The following is a 22175-nucleotide window of genomic DNA, read 5'->3' as shown; positions in this document are numbered from 1 at the left end:
AACAGCCAAGCCTAAATGTGAGTATTCCACGGAGATGAAGGTAAGTCAGTGGTAACCTGTAGCCGTGGTAGACATCGAAACCGGAGATAATTTATCAGGAATGGTTGCCCAGTTGATGACAAAAGCAGTTTATTCTTGGTGCATTGCCTGGCAGTTTCCTTGCAAAGAAAACCCCGGCGCATCCCGATTTAAGGGCACGGATAAGCGGTTGCCGCTGCTGTACACTTACTGCCTGGACATGTCTGTATCCATTCGTTCGTGGAGGTATAAAACCATGTGTCATTTAGGCTTGGAGCTTATCCCAGCGAGGAGGACGGCAATTTACGGCCGCGGAGTAAACGCAGCTAAATCCTTGGCCCACCATTACTAAGTAATTTATGTTATCCCCGTACACTTGTCCTACTGATCAAGTAGCTCAAATTAGTCCTAGGCTATTCCTCAACGGGCAATGGATGAACCTAAAGCGCTGGCGACTGTAACATTCTCTGCTTCATTCTAATCTCAGAAGAACTGTGCGTAACATACGGATGGCAAGTAGGTTTCACTATCTAAGTGTGACAATTCAAAATCTGATTACAGTTGACGGACAAGCTGACCAAAAGGGAAAGTACGCTGCAATACAAACGAGCCTTTCTCTCTGCCTCATCAGTCATGGATTTAATGAGCAGATAGTCTCTAAGTTGAATTGTGATCGGAGGATGAGTGCCGCTATTTCAGAACCGAATACCAGTTGACGACATTACTCACTAGCCCATGCCTAGTTCGGTGTGTCCAGTTATCTAAGAGTGTATGATCTTGAACCTCACCACATTTTTGCGAGCTAATAAGGTATAAAATTTAGGAGAAACGAATAATCAGAAGACAACTGATGAGATGGTTGCCTTTGTTTCATTTTCCTTCAGTGCTCCAGGTAAAACAAATGACAACAGATTCAGTCTCTTCTTGGTTGGAAGGCACTTGTTCATCAACCGTAACAGAGACACTGGACCCGCAGCGTGGCTTGGAACGGTCATTTATCTGTTCAGAGCTGTGTTTGCTGCTATTACAAGCTGTCTCAAAAGGTGTACAGGGGACTCTAATTCTGACGAGAAAACGTGCGAAAGCTCGTTGGGAGCCATCAACCGATCAAAAAACCCAGCTTGACACAGGGCACCAACAAAGGCTCTCTTATATCAGAGCGATAACTTTACCCTTCAGAATAATGCATCTTCACAACACAGTCCTTTGCCACAGTGCTCTTCAGTCATATAAATCACCCTTCATTCAAGGTGAGAATATATAACCAGACCATAAGTGAGTTATGGAGTTATGCTGTCGTCTCTTGGTAGGATAGCAGGGTAGGCTGTGGATAAGCAATAGGATGAAATCAACTTTATACAACTTACGGGTGCTTCTGCCGTAGGTAGAGCTGAGCTTCTAGGAATGAGAGGGTTCTTATAGGAAAAGTGAATCACCTATATCTTAGTAAAAAAAAATAAGGCTCTTTTGAATTACCTACTTATGTTTATACATTGTGATATGCTTTTCCATGGATATTAGGGCTTATGCAAATGGTACCATACTAGGCGATTCCGCCAAATGTTGAGGTTGCAGTCAGAGACAAAACTTATAACTTCTCAAATTTATCTGACGGATGTGGCGATATTCAAATCCTGGTTACCTTGGATGTCATGGTTCACCTTTACCACTCTATGCAAATGAAATTTTGCTGGTGTTCTAAGGTACCGTCGGCATAGCACCATTGTTCTGCCGTCACACATGGCAGGCCAAAAGAATTTCACGGTGCCCTGCGACTTTAGTGTTTAATAGTAAGTTGTGGGTCGTCCGAATAATTTCAAATGAACGGGAAAATCAGCCCGTGCTTTCAGAATCCGAGCAAACTTAGGTTGCCTTTATGGCAAAATTAGTTGTCACTGCGGATCTTAATCCAAGACCTCATGTCTCTAACCAACTTCTTTCTTCTTCAAATTGTATTGGCCTTTTCATGTATGAAAACTCATGAACTCGATCTCTTATTTTTGATAGTCCGTCCATGTTGTCAATGTCAAAACATTTCTCGAAAGTTCTGAATTTTTGAATATATATTCTCAGGTGCTCCTTCACCAGGTCACTGGTAATGAAAAGTTTTCAGCAACCTTGTGAGTAGTTCCCTTTATAAAATATAAGGGGGTTAGCTGACAGGTGCGAGGCGTCTCAGCTGGCTAAATGACTGAGTTCTTGTGTACCCAAATCTGTCCCTCAGTTATCTAGTTGCTTGCACGTGTAGATTTTACGATGGTTAACTTTTGTCACCCCCCCGTACAAACCCAACCAATGAGATACATGCAGGTGTATTGATAATTGTTGTCAGTCGTGACGTTTTTGGTCGACTACCATTTGCCCACTAGATTCAGCAACCTGTGAGTAGTTCCCTTTATAAAATATAAGGGGGTTAGCTGACAGGTGCGAGGCGTCTCAGCTGGCTAAATGACTGAGTTCTTGTGTACCCAAATCTGTCCCTCAGTTATCTAGTTGCTTGCACGTGTAGATTTTACGATGGTTAACTTTTGTCACCCCCCCGTACAAACCCAACCAATGAGATACATGCAGGTGTATTGATAATTGTTGTCAGTCGTGACGTTTTTGGTCGACTACCATTTGCCCACTAGACTGAACTAACTTTGCTTACAATTTGGAGTAATGTGCAACAAAAGTCAGTTTCGTAGCACTCGAAACATTTCGTCCTCTCTCGGTGAAGTGAGACGATAACATTTACATGATGAGGGAACGCCTGTGCACTGGTGGAGGAATTGCAAGTATAGCAACTGAAGTCTACGCAGCAGTAGTTGAATTTCCTGTCGAAAACAAACACAATGTATTACAAAAATTCTGCAGAAATAGGCAATACCCTCACGAGTATACAATATGGAAGTTGAAAGAGGATCCAGTGAACCGATGGTGGAAGACATGTCATCGGAAATCGATTACCAGTGAAAGGAAGAAGACCTTCGCTGCAGAGTTGTTTATTTGGAAATGCCAACTGACCGGTTACAGACCATAGAACAAGGAAGCAAAACTCTAATCTGCATCTTAGTTACAAAACCTGGACACAGATCTTCTCCCGAACGAGTCTTCCTGGAGATTCATTGCCTCCAATCATTCGTCGGTCAAATAAAAGCAAATGTTACAAAGTGGCCCCGCGAATTATGGAAGAAAATTCTATTTTTCAATCGACGCAAAGCGAAATTCCACGAACAACGCATACTACTCGCGTGCCTCCCGATCAGTAGTATCACCGTTACACCAGTACAATTATTCAGACATCGAGGAGGAAACTTAACATCATTCAGTATAGCGAGAGTGCATGACGAAGAGTCATTATGGAACTTCGATATGTCCACGGTTCCACTGTGGTCTGTATTTAAGCATAAACAAACAGAAACATTATGCGAAGTTCGTTTTACTTATTTGACTGAGATCGTATACATTTAATTTCTCCCAACTGTGGTCTTCGATATGTAGCATTGAAAGAATGTGTCACGCAGGTGGAATTGCAGATAACCCGATGTTAATGGGTCAGTTTACCACAAATGCTGGTTATGGGATGTACCTCCTTTCTCTCGGTCAGACATTTCCCTTGCTTGAAGCCACTGTTTTCTGCGCTTATCTCATGTATTCGAAATTCACCCACAACCCCGCATGAACATTTGACCCTTAAAAAGTTAAACCAACTTTGACGAATTTTTCAGGCGCGACTTTTGACCACTTCCATTACCACGTGCTGTGTGCGCATGTTCTGTCGCTAAAGGTCGCTTAAGTATTTCGTACGTGTAGTACTGTTGATAAATCTCAAGAATTCGCTTGCGGTTTCGCGCGTTACTCATTTGGGCTTCCCAGAATAGGCCACCCTTACTACATAGAACATGTGCATACGTTACAGGGTGTGGAATTTTGACATAATCTAATCGTAACAAAGGCCAGGCTGAACACAACGTGGACCGGTATCCTGGATAAGTGTTAATGTTAGTATGGTTAGAGTGAGTTACCACACGGTAGGGAAATTTGGAAAGAAACATTTGTTCAAAAATTTGTGTTTCGCCGAGACAAAACTGCTTGTTACGCAGCACTGTGTCCTCTTTTTACCTCAAGCTATATGGATTAAGTGTTCAGTAGTTTCATAAATCCTATGGAGCTCCCAAAATATCACGCGCACGAAAATATTTTTTTGTGTCTCTCTGTTGACGAAAAGTGTTGCTGAGCGAAGCCCTCAGCAAATTGATACCAAAGCGCGTCGAAACACGCTATCCTATTTAATTGACGAAATAGTCACTGAGATGATATATACAACATTTTTTACTTTTTTGTGAAAACAAAGTTACGTATTCAGTGTTTGTCAGCTCGAAATTCGTTGTTTTGATATCTACCCTTTTCTGCCTCCGTCCTGCTGAACATACTTCAGGAGTGCGGAAGTAGATCAAAAGGGAATCATCCAGAGGACGAATTACATTTACGTTTATCCACTCTGGCAAAAGCCGGAAAAAGACCCATGAACATACAAAAGACGACGGTTCCACAGCTGGAGACTTTGTCCCCCAACGGTGGGAATCACAATGACAGTTACTTAAACGCCTCGTCTGCATTTTTAAGTCGCCTAACACAGAGATTCTCAATTTCCCTAGCACTAGTTCCGTATTACCCAACTACACAACAACCCGCTAGAGGTAAATCTGACTGCTTCCGTCGATATTTTAACATTAAGTTTTCGAAGACGTAATACGTTTGAAAAAAGCTTTAGGTTCAGATAATCTGAACATCAATTTAAAGAAAAATCACTAATTGCTGTGCGTTTAGAAATTGTCACCCAGTGTTAAAATACATGACTGTAACATGCATTTTTTCTCTCTTGTGTGCTTCTGAGTTCCCAGTACAAATATTACTAATGTTATCCAGATAACAGGCTTTGGCAACAGATATGCGGATACCCCATGCAGCTGCACGCGTGTGTCTCAGTCCCACATATCCAAATTGTAGAAATTTTGAGCATGTGTTGCGTTTGAAGTGAATAATTTCACCACATTCTGTCGCCCATCGTTGGAAAGTCCACACAAAAGCAAGTGTCTTATAATCCCAGGAAGAAGAGGTTCCACACTTGTCGCTTCAGTATAGGCAGCGGTTGTTTCCTTATAAATGCAATATCATATTTGCAAACAAGGATATAAACAATACTTAGGTGACATTCTCTGAAGGAGAGTTCACTAAACGAGAAGGAAAATCCAACAGTGGCTAATATGATAGACATAGAAATCCTCCTCAAATCTCTCACACAGAACATGCATGCCAATAAAACTCATGCCTTTATTGGTAGCAGACTGATCAATAGTCCCCATGCTGGACCTCCATCTGACTTGCCGCTAACAGAGCACTCAAGTTCTTTTAGGTCCGTATGAATAATATAATCTGTAGGTTGAGTCAGCAAGTCCCTTGCGAATCCCTTGTTTTCGGACTATGGACTGCCTATTCCCTTAGCTTCCACCTATTTTGCTGCGTCCAATGTTATTGCAACACCAAGCCGAAAATACTATGCTAGCAAGTTCGTGTTAACGGAAAACTCAACTAATTCTCCCGTTTGTGAGTGTGTTGCACAAAGGCCGACTTGAGGAAAGATATCCAGACAATGAATTATTTTCTCCGATGTGTTGCTGCTTATAAGATATTATGGCGACAATTGGTTAGTAAAAATAGGAGTGAGAGATCCATTCCGTTCTCCCGTCAGCCCCATCTTGAACTGGAAATGCGCTGCATTTCGAATGCATCCGACCAACCAGTCAGTTGATGGGAATTTACGAACCATGCAGTGTGAGGCCTTATTCAACAGCGAAGCCTTCGTGGGCTGTATCCTGTTGACATTATCATAAACCTCAAACAGCTGTTTGGCGCTTAGATTGGTGGAATTTACTGTAACGACAAGGTAGACATATTTGAGGGAGTTGTAAGCAAAATTTCGTTGGTAGGCACAAATTCAGTGAATTTTAGTGACACCAAGGTAAGCGGAAATAGTTAAAAGAGCTTTTTTGTATCTAATAGTAAAGACGGTTTCGATGAAACATGTTATTATCGTTTTCCGAAGAAAACATCTTCGCTTTTCACCTTAAAATAAAAGTCTGCACTAAAACACGGTTATCTACAACAATGAAGCACAGCGTCAGAAATTAAATGCTGGCACAAATATTGTCCGACCACATCCAACCGGTTAATCAAATGAGGGGTTTGGACGAGATCAGCTGGCTCCTTGTTCAGGTGAACATGTGAAACAGCCTCAAGTAGCACGTATACCTAGTTCATTCGGATAAACTACAACTGTAGGTAGCGCTGCATAACGTATAAGAATGTATAAAACCTCGCAGTTTGATAAGACTGGAGCATATCAAACAAGAACCAATTGGTTTAAACAGATAAACTGGGGTTTCTCTTACTTTGGAACAATAAGAATCACTTGAAGGCTGGAAGCATACAGAGGTAGCGGTGATTTAAGCATGCAAGTACTACGTCAGATGCTGCGACGAAGCTTCCGGTCCATGTTCGCACATAAACTTTTCAGAATGCCAGCAGATTCGTGTTATTTGGACGGTCAGGCCACGGAGAACTACGTTTTGAATGATTTCCACGTATGAGACGGCTACCATTCGCAACGAGGCATTACATTACCGTGTTCCGTTTTGTTTGTTATGTTGTGTAGAATGCAGATATGGCCTTCCCTTTTTGTGCGTCTTGTCTGCTCTCATTCAGTTTGAAGAACTCATTTTTCAACCTATCTTTCAGCTGCAGCTGTTCACTGCAGTGGTTATCGACTCTGTTCCTGGTCGAACAAAGATCCTGAGAGCTTTTGCGCGGCAGCAGTTTAGCTAAGTATTTGATCCTAACAGTAATTCTTCTTAAGCTGCACCTGACAGACACAATGCCAATGAACTCAACCCCTGAAGTCAAGTCTCCGTTCTTTAACACAATTACTCGATGACTGATCATACCAGAACGATTGTTTTTCAGACCCCAGTAGAGCGAATCACCTAAAAGGGAAATTATACATAGTTACAGAGATAATATCGAAGTAATCCGATACAACACCACAAATTGCTTGGCTGAAAATGTCGGTGGGCAAATCTAAAGTCTGCTTATGGATCAAAGGGACTCAGAAGTATTTAGCAGAGCCTGTATGGTGTTTGCATGTTGCCCCACCAAATCAGATAACACGTATTTAGGGAACAGGCGAATTCTAAAACTTCTGAGGACATAAGAAAGTGTACTTTGAACACAAAGCATAAAGTCAAACTCTTATATGTTATCGGAATGATCCCAGTGGCTGGATCTTGGAGACTTCTGTATCTATGAAATCAGAAAGCCATCTAAAGTTGGACAACAGTATAGCTTACTCATTGCAGTTCCAACACTCATCAATTTCGGAAATTGCTTATGGCGCCTCCTTGGAAAAACGTTTGGACGCTTATGAGGGTATGAGCGTTTTAGATGCCTTTCACATCTCAAAAACATCATCATATGAGCTGAAAATTATAGTCTCAGCTAGATCAACATTGTAAATGACCGTGTCTTGCTCAAGAGCTTTATCTGTTTTACACAAACTCAGAGTTAAGTGCTATGGCATAAACTCCTTCAGGTTGAATAAAGTGCTTGCTTGCATGCTTCCAAAATATCTGGTGAGGCTTGTTTCTTAAAATTTGGAACAGGAAGTGAATAACAAAGATTGTTCTATAATTTTAGCGAGCATTTCACACAAGTTATTTAACTTTCACAGATATATCCGCTTATTCGGGATGAATATTACTCTTTCAGTTTTTTTTACCTACATTGAATAATTAAAATCTAGGAGATTGGGTATTGTTTTAATGCACTTCCAAACCATATTTCGGTCAAATATTTGATGACACCACAACAAAATTCTAATGCTTATGGAATGTCATTATGCAGGGTAACTCAGTTTCGGTTAAATGTTGGATTGAACTGTGCCTACTAATTCAACTGGAAATAAATGTTTGTAAAAACGAAGCTCCAAAACACATTATGAAACACGCTGTGAGGAATGGTTTTAAAACAGTTAACTTGAAAGTATCAAACCCACTGTTACTGAAGTTTGAGGACGGAACCTGGACTCTAGGAAAGATCGGACGTTGCTAAATATGACCAACATGCTATTGAGAGGAATGTTGGTAACCCAGGTAGCGTTAATGGTCGTTGGTTTGTTTGCTTAGACGAGTGATTTGATTTCGAGATTCTCATTGCCAACCAAGAGACTGTCCTCATGTGTTGTAAGAGGACGGACCGGCGCATCATCATCATCATCGTCATCATCATCATCATCATCACCATCTTCATCTTCATCATCATCACCATCATCATCACAATCATCATCATCATCAGCAGCAGCAGCACCATCATCATCATTCTCATCGACGACATGACATCAGTGTTCAACACCGATGCCTCACTACCGTACAACCATGACTCATTCCAAAGCCTTATTGTGAAGAAAAGATTAAATTTGGGCGGGGAAGAGACTTATTGTTAGCTTACTACAGTCATTCCGAGGTACCTATGCCTCCAGATACTCCTTCAGCCAAACTGACAACAAGAACGCCAATGACATCGGTTGACAGCCATATCTTGTGGCGTCTCCGACCAGGCGCAGTCACGCTTACGCGCTTTCCATCCTTGAAGGCTAGTAGCACAGACAGCACCCCAAGAGTTTTGTAATCCCCTTCATACTCCCTTGTCAGGTAAAGGGGTGGCCGCCTCTTTACTTCCGTCACTCTGATTTGGGGATGGAAAACAGCATACTCTCCGGCAAACGATGGCTAGGCACGCCGGGCTTGGCAGTTGGATTGCAAACGTTTCATCACCGATCGAAGTGACATCATCAGTGCAGGGTTGACCCGAGCTACCTACATTCCACGACGTTGCTAATACGTAACACATGTCCCAACCAACGCAGCTTCTGGTGCTGGACACATTCTTCAATGGAATTGCCCGTTGCACAACCGAAAACGCGCTTTCTAACTGCCTCATTGCGGATTCGCCGACACCAACCCACACGAGCTATGGTTCTGAGACAACGATTGTCAAACACTTGAAGACGTCTCAGTTCCGCTGCTCGAATAGGCCAAGTCTCACAGCCCGTACTGCAGCTTGATACCCACGTCTCTAGAGATTCAGGGATACACCTCTTTGACACCATGGGTGTCTCAACTTAGAAAACGCGACCCAGGCCTTGTAATGACCTGCTTCTGCCTTGACTTGGCAGAGGAGTATGAAGGAGATCACGAAACGCTTGGGTGCTGTCGGTGCTACTCGTCTTCCAGGACGGGGACCGCGTGATCCTCACTGTGCCTGGTTGGAGACACTACAAGATATGGCTGCCAACCGATTTCAGTGGCGTTCTTGTTGTCAGTTTCTGTCCAGATTGCCTGAGCGAATGTCTGGAGGTGTAGGCACCTCGCAATTATTGTGTTAAGCTAGCACTAAGTCCCTCCCCCATCCACCTTTATTCTTTTCTTTACAATAAGGCTTTCAAATAAGTCATGGTTGTACGGCCGTGAAGCATCGGTGTTGAACACTGATGTCATGCTGTCGATGATGATTATGATGATGATGATGCTTGACCTCATCATTAGAACTAATACGACTTTCAAGATATGTAAAACGCTCCACAACTTCCAGTATCTCTCGGGATTGTAAGTGGCGTGTTCAGTGACTGCACATCCACGAGCATGACCTTACACTTTGTGGGTGCAAAGTGCATACCAAAGGATGGGATGACTTTGGTCAGTTCATCCAAAAACACCTGCGCCTTCTCCTCCTCTCCAAACATGAGAACGACGTCGTCTGCACATTCCAGATCGACAAGGGTTTCGTCACGGGCCATTTGAACACCAGGGTTTTGGAGACCCTCCAGCGTTCGTCTCATTAGTTCATCGATCACGAAGGTGAAAAGGAATGGAGAGAGTGGGCATCCCTGACGGACACCGCTTGGTACCTGCCTATGGGGAGCTCTCTGTATACTCTCACGCGTTCGGAAGTCCGAGAATACAAAGAGCTTATTATGTTCACAAACTTCCGCGATATTACTTGGTGGGCAAGCGTGCTAAAAATAAAAGACCGGTTAACCGAATTGAATGCGCCTTGCAAATCCAGAAATACTAGAATTGTGGATCGCTTATATGTATGGCGTCGTTCTAGCGTCTGATGGAGTGTGAAGATCTGGTCAACGTAGCCACCACTAGGCAGGAATCCCGCTCGCTGATCTCGAGTCAGTGTCTTAGGAGTCACCGTAAGGCGACGGGTGACGCCAGAATTTTCTTTACAGCCAGAATCATGCTTATCCTCCTGTGGCTACCGTACTTACCACCAGCCCCTTTTTGAAAATGTCCTCAATTGTCTGGGACACATTCCTTTTCCAAAATGCAAGCAAACTTATCAGAAAAGAGCTGACTGAGAACTTCACCTCCATCCTTGAACAATGCGGGTGGGAGTTCATCTGGACCAGAAGCGTGGTGGCACCTGAAAGAACATATGCAATCATAAATCTCCGAGGCCGTAGGTGGTTCCACGTTCACTATCCAGGATTGTGGGCTTCAAATGGGTGCCAGCTGGTGGCCATACCAATTGTTGTTCGAAGTATTCGGCCACTGGTGGAGGCGTTGTTTTTTATTCAAGATGGCCACCGCTTTCCGATTCTTGATAGTTCCACTCACAAGCGGTTTCCGGGGACCGGTCGCATGGATCAACTGAAGTAATCTTCGGGCACCACCGACTTTCTGGACTTCTACCATTTCCTTGACTTTCTGTCTACATCATACTTCACAGTCGGCTCTCACGCTCACTTTCTTATCGCATCAATTGATGTTCCGGGCCAGCTGAAATATTTTTTTTCCGAGGTTTAAGTAGTGCGACCGTTCGGTCCAGTGTTTGAGTGAGCCTAGTGGTGCTGTGCTATAGGCAAAATTCCCAGCACTATACAAGGAGCCGGCACTCTCGTCCCAGTACGAGTTCGGATCTGATGGTGGAGCATTTGAAAGAGACTCTAGAAGACGATTCTGGCAAATTCGTCTAGCATCCGAATTTGCCAGTCTCAGTTGCCAAGCTATTTGTCCCCACCTTACGCGGCTCAGGAAGACGTAGGGAGAAGCGACTCCGGAAGAGTGCGCGGTCTGAATCCACAAATGTGTTCCAGAACGACTGACAGTCAGTTATTGATCCGCGCCATCGATAACTGTAAGCTCTTAAAAATTTTCACCTGTTTTTTCTCCTACCAGCAGAACACTTTATGAATGATGGTTTACTTTTTAGTCTGAAAGTAAAAGCTGACTGTTAGAATCTGCTGAGCATCTTTGTTGAAGAACATGCTGCACATTACCTATCTGAGATCCTACAGTAAAGATAGTAACAGGGCTCACCGGAACATTCTAATCATGCACTGATATGTATGTAAGAAACGGGTTGTAATGTGTAATGCGAAAAAAAGAATTTTTGTTCATGATCTTCTCCACCAGTCGACAATTTTCTAACCGATTTCGACCAGAATCGATCGGATTCTATTCCCTGTTTATGCAAATCTCTCTGCATTCCTCTCAGAATGACCAGAAGAATCTGATACACGGCACGGTTAGGAGGAGCTTTCATTACTTAGTTTCACTGATGGAGTTCAGATTTCATTCTCAGCTTAAACGTAGCCCATAGATATTTAAATGGTCGGGTGATATCAAAATAAAGTTTCAAAATGAGACCCTACGTTTTCTTCTCAACTAGATTTGTGTGCAATGAGGGTGAATTTGTAATAACACACCCTTGGCCATAAGGTTGTACAACCTGCTAGATACGGACAGCTGGATCAGTTCTTTCTGCTCCCAGGTATGAGAAGGTAAATGGAATTAGAATAATCTAATAACCGAAAATAGCGTCCGATATCCCTAGCCCCATTTTTTAGAGCTAACCAGATGAGCGCAGCCCTAGAGCTTCAGTCACCCTAACTGAACACCAAATTATATGTACATTGGACATTGTAGCGCACTTGTTTGTCTAACCGGTGTAAGTGGAGGATAGTAACGATCGTTGGGTCAGTCTTCCAGTTGTAGCCTTTCCAGTTAAAATAACGAGTTAAACACTGCCTCATGGTTTACTTTTACATGCATCGCAACACTGCACAACAACGCACATATGGTTACGGAACCTTATTAATAGGACACCTCTTTGTCGTCTATTGGAGCCATGGTTACAAGTGCAGTGTATGAACGTAATTATTTCCATCCCTTTCATTTCCTGAGTTTTTAGATATTTATTTGCAAATGGCTGGACTCGTGCAATTATTTAATAAGAGCATATTATCAGTGATATCCAGACTTCACCTACTTTTTCCATTCTTGTCATTCACTTATTTATCTAGATCAGAGTTACTCTATCTCCATAAAGTGTCGCCCCACCTCCGGCCTCTTGTACTCAAACCGGACGACATCATCTTTTGGACGCACCCCAATTTCCATGTCTATACCGGTGAACAAATTTTCGCTTCGCCAGACGACTCGACGAAAGACCCAGCTACTGTTTTAGTCTAGTCAGTTAGTATAGTCCTGATGATTAGGATGCTCTCAGTGTACGCCTTAGAGTTCGTGGTAACATGCTAACTCACATATCCGGGAATCATATTCCGGCGATGTCGGTGAAGTACGATGAGAATGAGCCTCGAGAAACGTTTTTATCGGTAGAGAGAGGAGGCACTCAAGAAGTAGATGCAGCTGCCTGTCTCGACTGCACATCGGTGCACTATTGGGCTTACCGCGTGCAAACTATAAGCTGATGCAGTAAAGTTGACAGACAGCAGCTTTTGCCGGATTGCTGGGTTGATTGATATGCATACAAACCATCTGGTGGAGAGTCCCACAATTCGCCACTAACAATTGCCGAGATTACCTGCTTTCCCTAAGCTCATGTGCTTGGATTTAGCATAAAATCGAGGGATCCCTGGTTGTATAAATAGAATATAGCAATGCGTTTTCTATATTCCCCGATAAATTCAGATAAACTGCATTTTATTTCCGTTCTTGAGCTTTTTCACGCTGGAAGCTCAGGTATGGGGAAACAGTTGAGAGAAAGTATACGATTTAAGGATTGATACATACATGCTCAAGTTTTCCCATATTTCAGTCCTTCTCAAGGAGGGTCACTTGGAGAAGTAATCAACACATATGACCGAACTAATTGCTCACAAGAGCGCTTGTTTTGGCAATCAGTTAATCCGCACCTGAAATGTTGTTCAGAAGAATGCCGGTGGAACAGAAGAATTCGATTACTTTTCGAACACAGATTTGTCAATGCGATGCCATCACATAGTTGGGACTGAAGTTCACGTTTGTATCTTGCAAACTGCTTGGGTCAAGTGATGCACAGTCCCCGTACGGTTTTGTTAAAACTGAACAGAGCCAACATAACGCTAGGCTGCAGTACTCCGGTTTTATCGGATCTCGTAATGTTGGTCATCTCATTCAGTTCTCACCATCATCAACGTAAATACAAACATGTAAGTGGGTTTTACTTTAGAAAGACCTGTAGAGGAAGCCATACATTAAAGGCAACAACTGGTCTGCATACCGGTTACTTAGTGCGTGATTGTGTCATATCTAAGGATGACTTTAACCATTGAAGTGTTTCGTCTCGGGGTTTTCGTCCAAGGAGATGGCAACGACCAGCACAGCTGAGTTTGCTGGTAACGGATTTTATACTTCGCCACCAAGTGAATGTTTAAACTCCTGTGGCTCGTTTTCGCACTTCGCATGGTTGCGTCTTCGAGGAAGTCGGTCAAGTGGCATACGGAGCACCTGGTCAAGTCAGCGCAACTAATGTTGTGTGGTCAGCTCATCTGTCGTAGGTGAGATACGTCTCCCGGAATCTGGTGTTCCCACCAGATTCAGACAACACTCCGAAGATATCGGTGGTTGAAACTGAGAGATTTTGACACCTCCAGCTCTCAGCGGCCAGGTCTCTGACCGGTATAATAATATGGAGCTCATCGAAGCATTGTGAACTCAACCCTTGACGCATAAGTTGAAGTAACGCCTACGCAATAGGTGATACATGTTCACGAAAGTTGCTCTGGCTCCTTAGTGTGGATAAAAATATCATCCTAACTAGACCACCGAGACTGATACAGCTGCCCAGGAGACAAATTTGTGTGCCACCTAAATCGGCTCATTCACAAGCATGAGGCTAGAGTTCGGGCTAACTCAATCTTACAGCAGCATTCTACACTTTGCAGGTGTGAAGAGCATGCTAAACTACGAGTCAGCATTATCTAGGTTATTTGGTCTCACGATGTCAAATCCAAGTAGGGCATACTCCTGGGGGCATTTTGCCTCTGCATGGATTATGGGCTTGTAGTGAGTCCAGCAGCATTACTTTGCAGGTGTGAAGAGCATGCTAAACTACGAGTCAGCATTATCTAGGTTATTTGGTCTCACGATGTCAAATCCAAGTAGGGCATACTCCTGGGGGCATTTTGCCTCTGCATGGATTATGGGCTTGTAGTGAGTCTTCCATTGTCGAAGCAATGGCGAACTTGAAAAAGAAGGGTAAGGAAGAAAACCTCGCTTGACACGTTTGATGTGATGAACTCAGGCGAGAGCTCTTTGTGGATTTTCACGCGTCAGCGAGAGTTGGTGCACAGGATCGTGAGGAGTGTCGAGAATTTATGGAGGACACCATTGCTCCGGAGGCAACCTCAGTGTTCGAGAATCTGTCGGACGATGGACTGACAATGCGACAGACGCATTCTCTTGCGGGACGCAACTGAACTTGGTTTTTACGCAGCTGCCTCAAAGAAATCTACCAGAGAGCATCTTCGATACCACAGCTACTAGACTGGTGCCACACACTGTTTTTCAGGCCAGGAACAACTGTTAATATGCCCAACCCCAGAGATACTATATCTTCATCCTGTAAATCACTGGTAAAATTCGTCACAAGAGGAATTCTCCTGTCTATATGAAGAAGGCGTGATACAGATTTTCTGGTTTCGGTGCCTTCTCACGCTTCAATACGGATAATTAATACTTTATTCCCTCTTCTTATGGGCTGTGTCACGTCAATACAAATCAAACTCCTCCGTGAAAACAAGATACTTCGATTTCTTGGTGTGCCAGGTTATGGTTGCCTGCCTAATAAGACAGGGCTTTTGTGGGAGAGTTTTCTTTTTAGCTTGCTAGACGATGCATGGAGCAGAGCAAACTCCTAGAGTTTTTTATTCATACCAAACGGATATATCTCTGACTAATACTTCGGCCGTGCTAGATCAAGTGCGGATAAACAATCATCCGTGTCTCCAGAGAACTAATCCAGCGCGTTCCTGTGCGTCAAAATTGGATTCCGCATCAAATTATTGTCTGCCTGAAATGAGTTAGACAGGCTCTAAATAGATGTGGGAAATAATAAACTTATCATACAGAGACCAGAGGGACTTCATGTTGTCATGTGGCAATCGAACGTTTGTAACGGTTCGGTTCATTATGAATGCATCTGAAGAGTCAAAATGTCTCGAACTTGGATTGCTACCAATTTCAGCTTGGCGAAAGACTCACATTCCTGTACATGTGATGTTCATTTGAGGATTCCAAAATATGTATTACGAATAATCATTTCGTTATGAAGGCGCAGCAGAAAATGAGACCACTTGAAGCAGCTTAGTGATGTAATTATGTGATACTAATGCCAAGACAGATAAAATCAGTTACACAGTGACAATGTTTAGCCGATTAGGGTTCTCGAAAAGTCAATATGTCTACCTTGAGCAAACCGCCTTTTCATTACCAACCAAGATGGAATTACAGAGCCGTGTCGAGAAAAGCCTACTCACAACCCTAAGCTACACTCTTTTGGAAAATAAACTTGTCAGTTCTGAAAGCCCTCGGTTGTCACAAAACTAGTGATTCGCTTACCCCTTCCTGTCCATCGAAACTAGCCGCACCCTCCAGTCAACAACGTACTTGTATGATCCTCTGCAAACATTGTTTTCCATAGATAGCTGTACTCACCTCTAACCAGAATATGCTCCCAGGCATAATAAGTGGCGTATTTTGTTGTAGGTAACTCCCGATTTTTCCTGCATATAGTGGGCGAAACCGAGCTTTAATAGATTTACCGGCACTCATCTAGCTTCATAAAGTTATTCTCATTGCTCCAGGGCTCACATCACTAAGAGAAGTGCATATTGTATTCCATACCAGCCACCTTGTTCTGATATTTTTGCCTTTGCTCTGGTGAACCATTTTTTTCTAGCGAAATCCGCATATTTCTTCAGTGGTCAAACTAGATGCAGTTAAACCGTATTTTCTAATATAGTTATTTGTGCAGTCATAATCGATTACATTGTTTATGCCAGCAGAAATTTCAGAAACCTTCCACCCACTCGTGTAGGTAAACACTTTGCGTATTTACATAATTGCTATATGCTTGTTTTGTCGTGACAACCTCCCACGGTGAAGTAATGGGTTAACAGATAAAACAGCGAAGTATCCAGTAGGGCAGTGTTATCACCAACCACTGACTACGTACGCACAGTATGCTCGCCAAGTGTCAGCTGAAATCGGTAGCTGGGATGCTATGCTCTGTAATCTTTCCGCTTTATCTGATCGGTCACTTGGCGCTCTGGTGCCTTTGGTTGTTGATTCATGACACAAAACTTAGTGAAACAATAAAGAAACCCGGGCGTTTAAACAAGAATTACATCCTCTTTATTCACACTGCGAGGGATAACTTCATTAACTTTCATCTTGATGTGCTCTAGTTACTGAACCTCGGATTGGATTTTCCTGCCGCGTATGCCGCTTCAACACTATACCATACTACTACACTATACTACACTATACTTTACATCCGTCCGTGGTTCTAATGAGGTGAAAGTGGATTCTGCTTGAAACAACCGATTGGGGGCAGAAATTTACCGTCCATGTTGCACTCCCCGCTGTAACATTCTTTGTTTATACCATACCCTTTACCAACTTAAACATTGAGGACAAAATGCCAGGCTTTACCCAGAAAATGGTTGTGTATTTCTTCTCGTGATGTTCAGCGGAATAAATTGGACGCACGACCAGGTAACCTGCTAATGAGTATCTTAACTGAACACTATTCAGTTGCTCGTTCCAAAGTCTAATTTCGTCACACCTTAGCGACACAGCTCAAGTAATTAATGTAAGAGAGTTTTTTCACATGATCGATAAAGTACCCTGTAGTACGTCAGTATCAGTCCAATGGTGTGCCGCGACTTTAGTCAAAGCAGTCAGAGTACGATTGCGAAATTTGATTCCCTACCGTCAACAATGGCTTTGTTAGATGACCAGTATTGACGGACAGAGTGGCCCAGTGACAATTTAGACCACACTCGGCCAGTAAATTAGGCCAAATTTACAATACTCTGACAACCGACTGCTCCTTCTAAGGTCAATGAACAATCCTAGACTTTTACCTCATTATCTATTCCCATTTTACCCACTGGAAATGTATCGACTTAATGTTGAGACTCCATCACTTCCATGATATGGAAATACTCAGGCAGTGACGTTTGTTACAATGAATATCTGTATGGAAATTCCACTTACTAATATTTCTCTGGATATTTTGGCAATGTTGTTCAAACCTTACTTTTAATTCTGGACAGCTGCTCCGTGGAGTCTTCCGTTTCACATCTTGGCCGTGCTTTTGCAGCATTCTTCCCTTGATATAAACATTTAGTTTCATACCGTAGCAAAGTACTTTTAGTTTTAACGTACTAGCCTTAAAGTCAGTATAAGGTGTGATATGAATTAGATCCATGGTCCCGGTCATTGTTAATACGTGTACTCTTTTCCACGATTAAGCATTATTTTACTCCGGAGCGTTATCAAATCTAATTTCAAGAGTAAAGTGTTGTTTAATTCGTTCACCGCTCACACTAAGCATTACTACACTAGATGTGTGCAAATAGGATGAGAATTTGAGCCGATAGCTAGAATGTGGCTAAGATATAAGGATACGAAAAAAGCAGTAACATCCGAAGAAAAATGAATAAGTTAAGTATCTACCGCTTCAAAGACGGAATATTTTAGTTGAACAAGGCCATGCGAATTCATCACCCCCGTTCCTTTTTGAGATCTCTAGTTATTCCCGTAGGGCTTTCCTGTCACCCGAGGTTGAAAACAAATGATTTAATTTTCACTTCGATTCTCGCCTTAATCTAATAGCCCATGAACAATAGACTACCTTCCGCTAAGTAGTTCCAACACTCACGGCATAACCTAGCTGAAGAGATTACCCTCGAGTCGTGTATGAATCTCGTCTCCATTTTCGTTTTCAGATAAAGCGTGAGTTCCCCGTAATAACTTAAGTATTTTGTGCACTTTTACACAGTTTCCTTTCACCCATAAAATAAAAAATCCTACGTAGTTAGGTGTGAACAAAGATAGCCAGCCAAAAACGAGGCTTCAACATGCACAGCACGCAATCTACTATGAATGAGGTTTCAGTGCCAAAAGTTCCGAAGAAGCAACAATAATGCGGTTTGTCTGCAAAGCGAAAGATTTTTAACCTGGCTCAAGGAAAAATATATACAGTTAAGAAAACAATTGCAAATTTAGCTGCTTCTTCTCCTAACTCCGGTCTTCTGGCTGGCTGTTATTCAATGAAATCAGAAAGTATGTTGGAAATAGCTTTTGCTAGAATGCATGGGGCAACTCTGGCAGCATACAACAATGTAGTTCTGATTAGCATTATAATAACGTGTGTCTACTGATTATTCTCTCACTGTTCTCTCGAACTCCAATCTTACGGTTTCATAGTACTGGCTGGTAAGTTTTTTGAAGAAACGCATGTCCCTGATGGACGATCGGTCAGGATTTTGTAGCGAAATATTTCTGAATAAATATTTCCAAGTGATCCGAAAGCAGCAGTGAATGCGACAGAATTTATTACTCTGTGACCCTGACGGAAAATTCAACACGAAAACAAAGAACAACTTAACTTGCACCTGTATACTTTGCTTTTCGCGGAGCTTTTGTTGGTGATGGAAATTCACCTCCTGCGCAGAGTGCTCTGTATTTACTCTTAGTGGGATAAATTTCTCGTCCTCGTCCGGTATCAGTCAATAGCGTGAATGAAGCGGAAGTATTGTTGGATAGTTTTGGTAAGTTCGATTACTGTAAGTCTGCTCATGTCGAATATAAAACAATGGGGTTGTTTTGTTCTATTTCTAGTTTCATATTTACCAGAACGCTTTTTTTATGAATACTGTAATCGGGACAGAAAGTGAGATTCTCTATTACTTAAACAGTATAGGACACTAACTTAAAAAGTAGCAACGAAATTTTGCAATAACTTTACTTTCAACATTAAATTTCCTTTCAGAGTTCTCTCACTCGGAGGTCAAGTACGGAGCTCCCGTGGGGGCAACGAGGATGCGATCCTACCTCCAAATATCTACCTCGAAGCTCACAAGATGTACTCACAGCATCAACGTCTAACCGCTCATTGCAAGCTTTTCCGAAACATCGACTAAACAGTGCATCAGACTGCCGTGACCATCTTGCTTCGAATCCATCACTTATTGCAATGGGTCGTGGCAAATCAGCGACGCCGGAGTACCAGTCATCTGGCATACAAAGTCGACACAACAGTTTGTTAAGAGGTGGCTCATTCAACTTGGTCTCGGGGGAAAGTGAGTTGGGCAGTTCGCATCGACCGACAAAGACATCCGAGACTGAATGTGTGCCAAAGAGGTCACAGGAGAAAGTGATTGGGAAAGGGAATGTGGATAAACGGAAATCGAGCAAAATGTAAGTTACATATAAACACAGAACAATTCGTGTATGAGATCTACGCTCAGCAAGGTGCAGTCTGACCAGTCAAACTACAACTTGATTAATGACTATGTATGTACCTTCCAGGGGTTGACTTCTCCTTCCTCTAGAACCGACGTGATTCGTGAAGTGGCCGATATCTTACTGTCCACACTTTTCTAAGGGTTTCTTGTGGAAGCATTCCAGGAAAACTGAATGGCATTACACATACCGGAGTTTTCCGCTGTTGATCCAAGAAACAGAGCATATCGGAAAAATAAAGATGAGTCTTTTCCACGATGCAGCTGAGTTGAAACCAGCTAGAACCAACGGCAAGACGACCCCGTATAGGGCACTTAAGGAAGTTCGCCTATGCCGAGTAAATATGACTGGATCAACCGCTCGATCAAATATTAATCGATAAGCTACACTAGCGGCATCATCCATCAAGAAACGGGGCTAGGCTGATCGTGTAAAAGAAATGATATGAATTGCATGCTTAAGTTGGAGAGTGATGACAGTTTGGGACCAAACGTATTTTACCCTCTTACTTTCAAACTGTGCTTGAAAAAATTCAAAGGTTGCTTATGAAAACGAGATGCGGTATAACTATTAATTCATGTGAAATATGAATGTGAACAGCGTGGAAAGAAGGTAATCTGCCAAATCTCTATCGAGATTATACAGCAGTTTAAAATAACTGGGCACGTTGTATTTATCGGCCTCCTATCGCCATCAGGGATAAAAGTAAACTAACAGCAGGTACTACCGTTTAACTGACATACATGAGGATGTTGTGTGGAGTCTGTGAGGAGGTAAGAAATCCCAGTGAGGAAAGACGGAAGGATTTTGTGTTGATAAGGATTCGTATGCAAGTCCAGCTAAGTGCAGCTTCTGAGACTCTTTAGTTGACCCTGATAGGGCTAATGCAATGAGATTGAGTTAATCGGCACAGGACACACTTTCATACTTTGTGATAGCTAAACCATTTCGAAGGAAACAGACCTACGCTTTGTCAAAGAATGGTACCAGACAACAAACCATCAATGGTTGGTGAAAGAGTGCCAGACTTGTATCACATTTAGGAAATACGTCGTAAAACAACTGAAGTTCCCAAACAGAAGTTCTACAATACTACATTTGCCTAATCTGTGTCTGACAACACTACCTGTAGCAATACTCTTGTTAACTAAGTAGATATTGTATATCCTCCAGGGCTACCCAAGTACAAAAGAACACGGTATCGCGAGGAAATCCAATCTCTGTCAGTTCATTGTAGACTCTGTAGTGTTGCCGGCATTCATTAATTGCGGTACCTTTCCTGGTGGATAGGCAACAAGTAGCCTCCAGGAGGTCAAATCCTGAGATACTGATAGGATGCCTACGTGTTATCAGACCTTTGAAGGGCTGATTGGGGCTTTATGGGAGAGCTTTTTTACCATCATTGAACTATATTATGCTGTCCAGTGGACCATCAGAAAAGTTTAACAACTAATTTATTGTGTGAAACTTCGGAACCTCATTTCAGATACCAGTCATTTACAATCTCAAATTTCTTCTCTAAGATGTTTCTATGTCCTTATGTGCGACTCGTTTTTAGGGGCGAGCACAAATTGATACGGAAAGATAAAGCTAATTTATGAGAGCAAATAAGGTAGCGAGCAAAGCGTGTATCCCCTTGGCTACTACATCACAAATGTATATGGTACCAGAAATCACGCGGAAAAGGTTTAGATAGGAGCTACATACACTTAAGAGAAATATAAATCAATGGAAGTGGGGTTTGAATGAGGGATAGGTCAATGAGTCACGGAATCAACTAAGTGATGTCAATGTCAGACAGACTTGTGGGACCGGATGTTTCGTAGGCCAGTTCAAGTTCAGAGGTCGCACAAGTTCATTTTGGATGCAAAGTTGCGGATCCAGCACTTGGATTCCACTCGCCTCTGCGATCGATAGTAGTCTGGATCGTACCAGTCGTGATCGGTTCGGAGGCTCCTTGTCTATGACATGACTGGTTTCGGCCAACTGTGATGCAATCGCGCATACGCCTGGTTTCTTCCCACTACCACTCAGAGATACGGGATTGTGTTCTCTCATTGTGTACGACAAATGCCTTGTGGTACGACCAACGTATGATGCTTGGTACGAGCATACAAAGCTAGTTTAGTAGATGTTGACGTAGGCAACAAGATGGGCGCAAACCCCTAAGATCGTATTCAGCAGAGATTTCATCTTGTCACTGAGGCTAATCTATTCCGAAAAGCTGAGAAGCACTGTACAGCTGGTTCATCCTTGTTGGGAATTATCAGCACTGGCCATCTCACGGAACTC

The 22175-nt window shown here is 42.7% G+C and overlaps 1 protein-coding gene across 1 annotated transcript in view; it reads left to right on the top strand.

The window, feature by feature from the left end:
* T265_05692 (hypothetical protein) overlaps nt 1-22175 on the top strand; it is a gene marked incomplete at both ends in the record, with an annotated part of 70208 nt that overhangs the window by 11793 nt on the left and 36240 nt on the right. Inside the window, one exon of the mRNA XM_009170761.1 lies at nt 19411-19838. Coding sequence (XP_009169025.1) covers nt 19411-19838 — 428 coding nt within the window. The remainder of the gene's footprint in view (nt 1-19410; nt 19839-22175) is intronic.

Source organism: Opisthorchis viverrini, assembly GCF_000715545.1.
Source record: "Opisthorchis viverrini unplaced genomic scaffold opera_v5_108, whole genome shotgun sequence".
In the NCBI taxonomy this organism is placed as follows: Eukaryota; Metazoa; Platyhelminthes; class Trematoda; order Opisthorchiida; family Opisthorchiidae; genus Opisthorchis; species Opisthorchis viverrini.
This window is presented reverse-complemented; position numbering and strand designations above follow the sequence as displayed.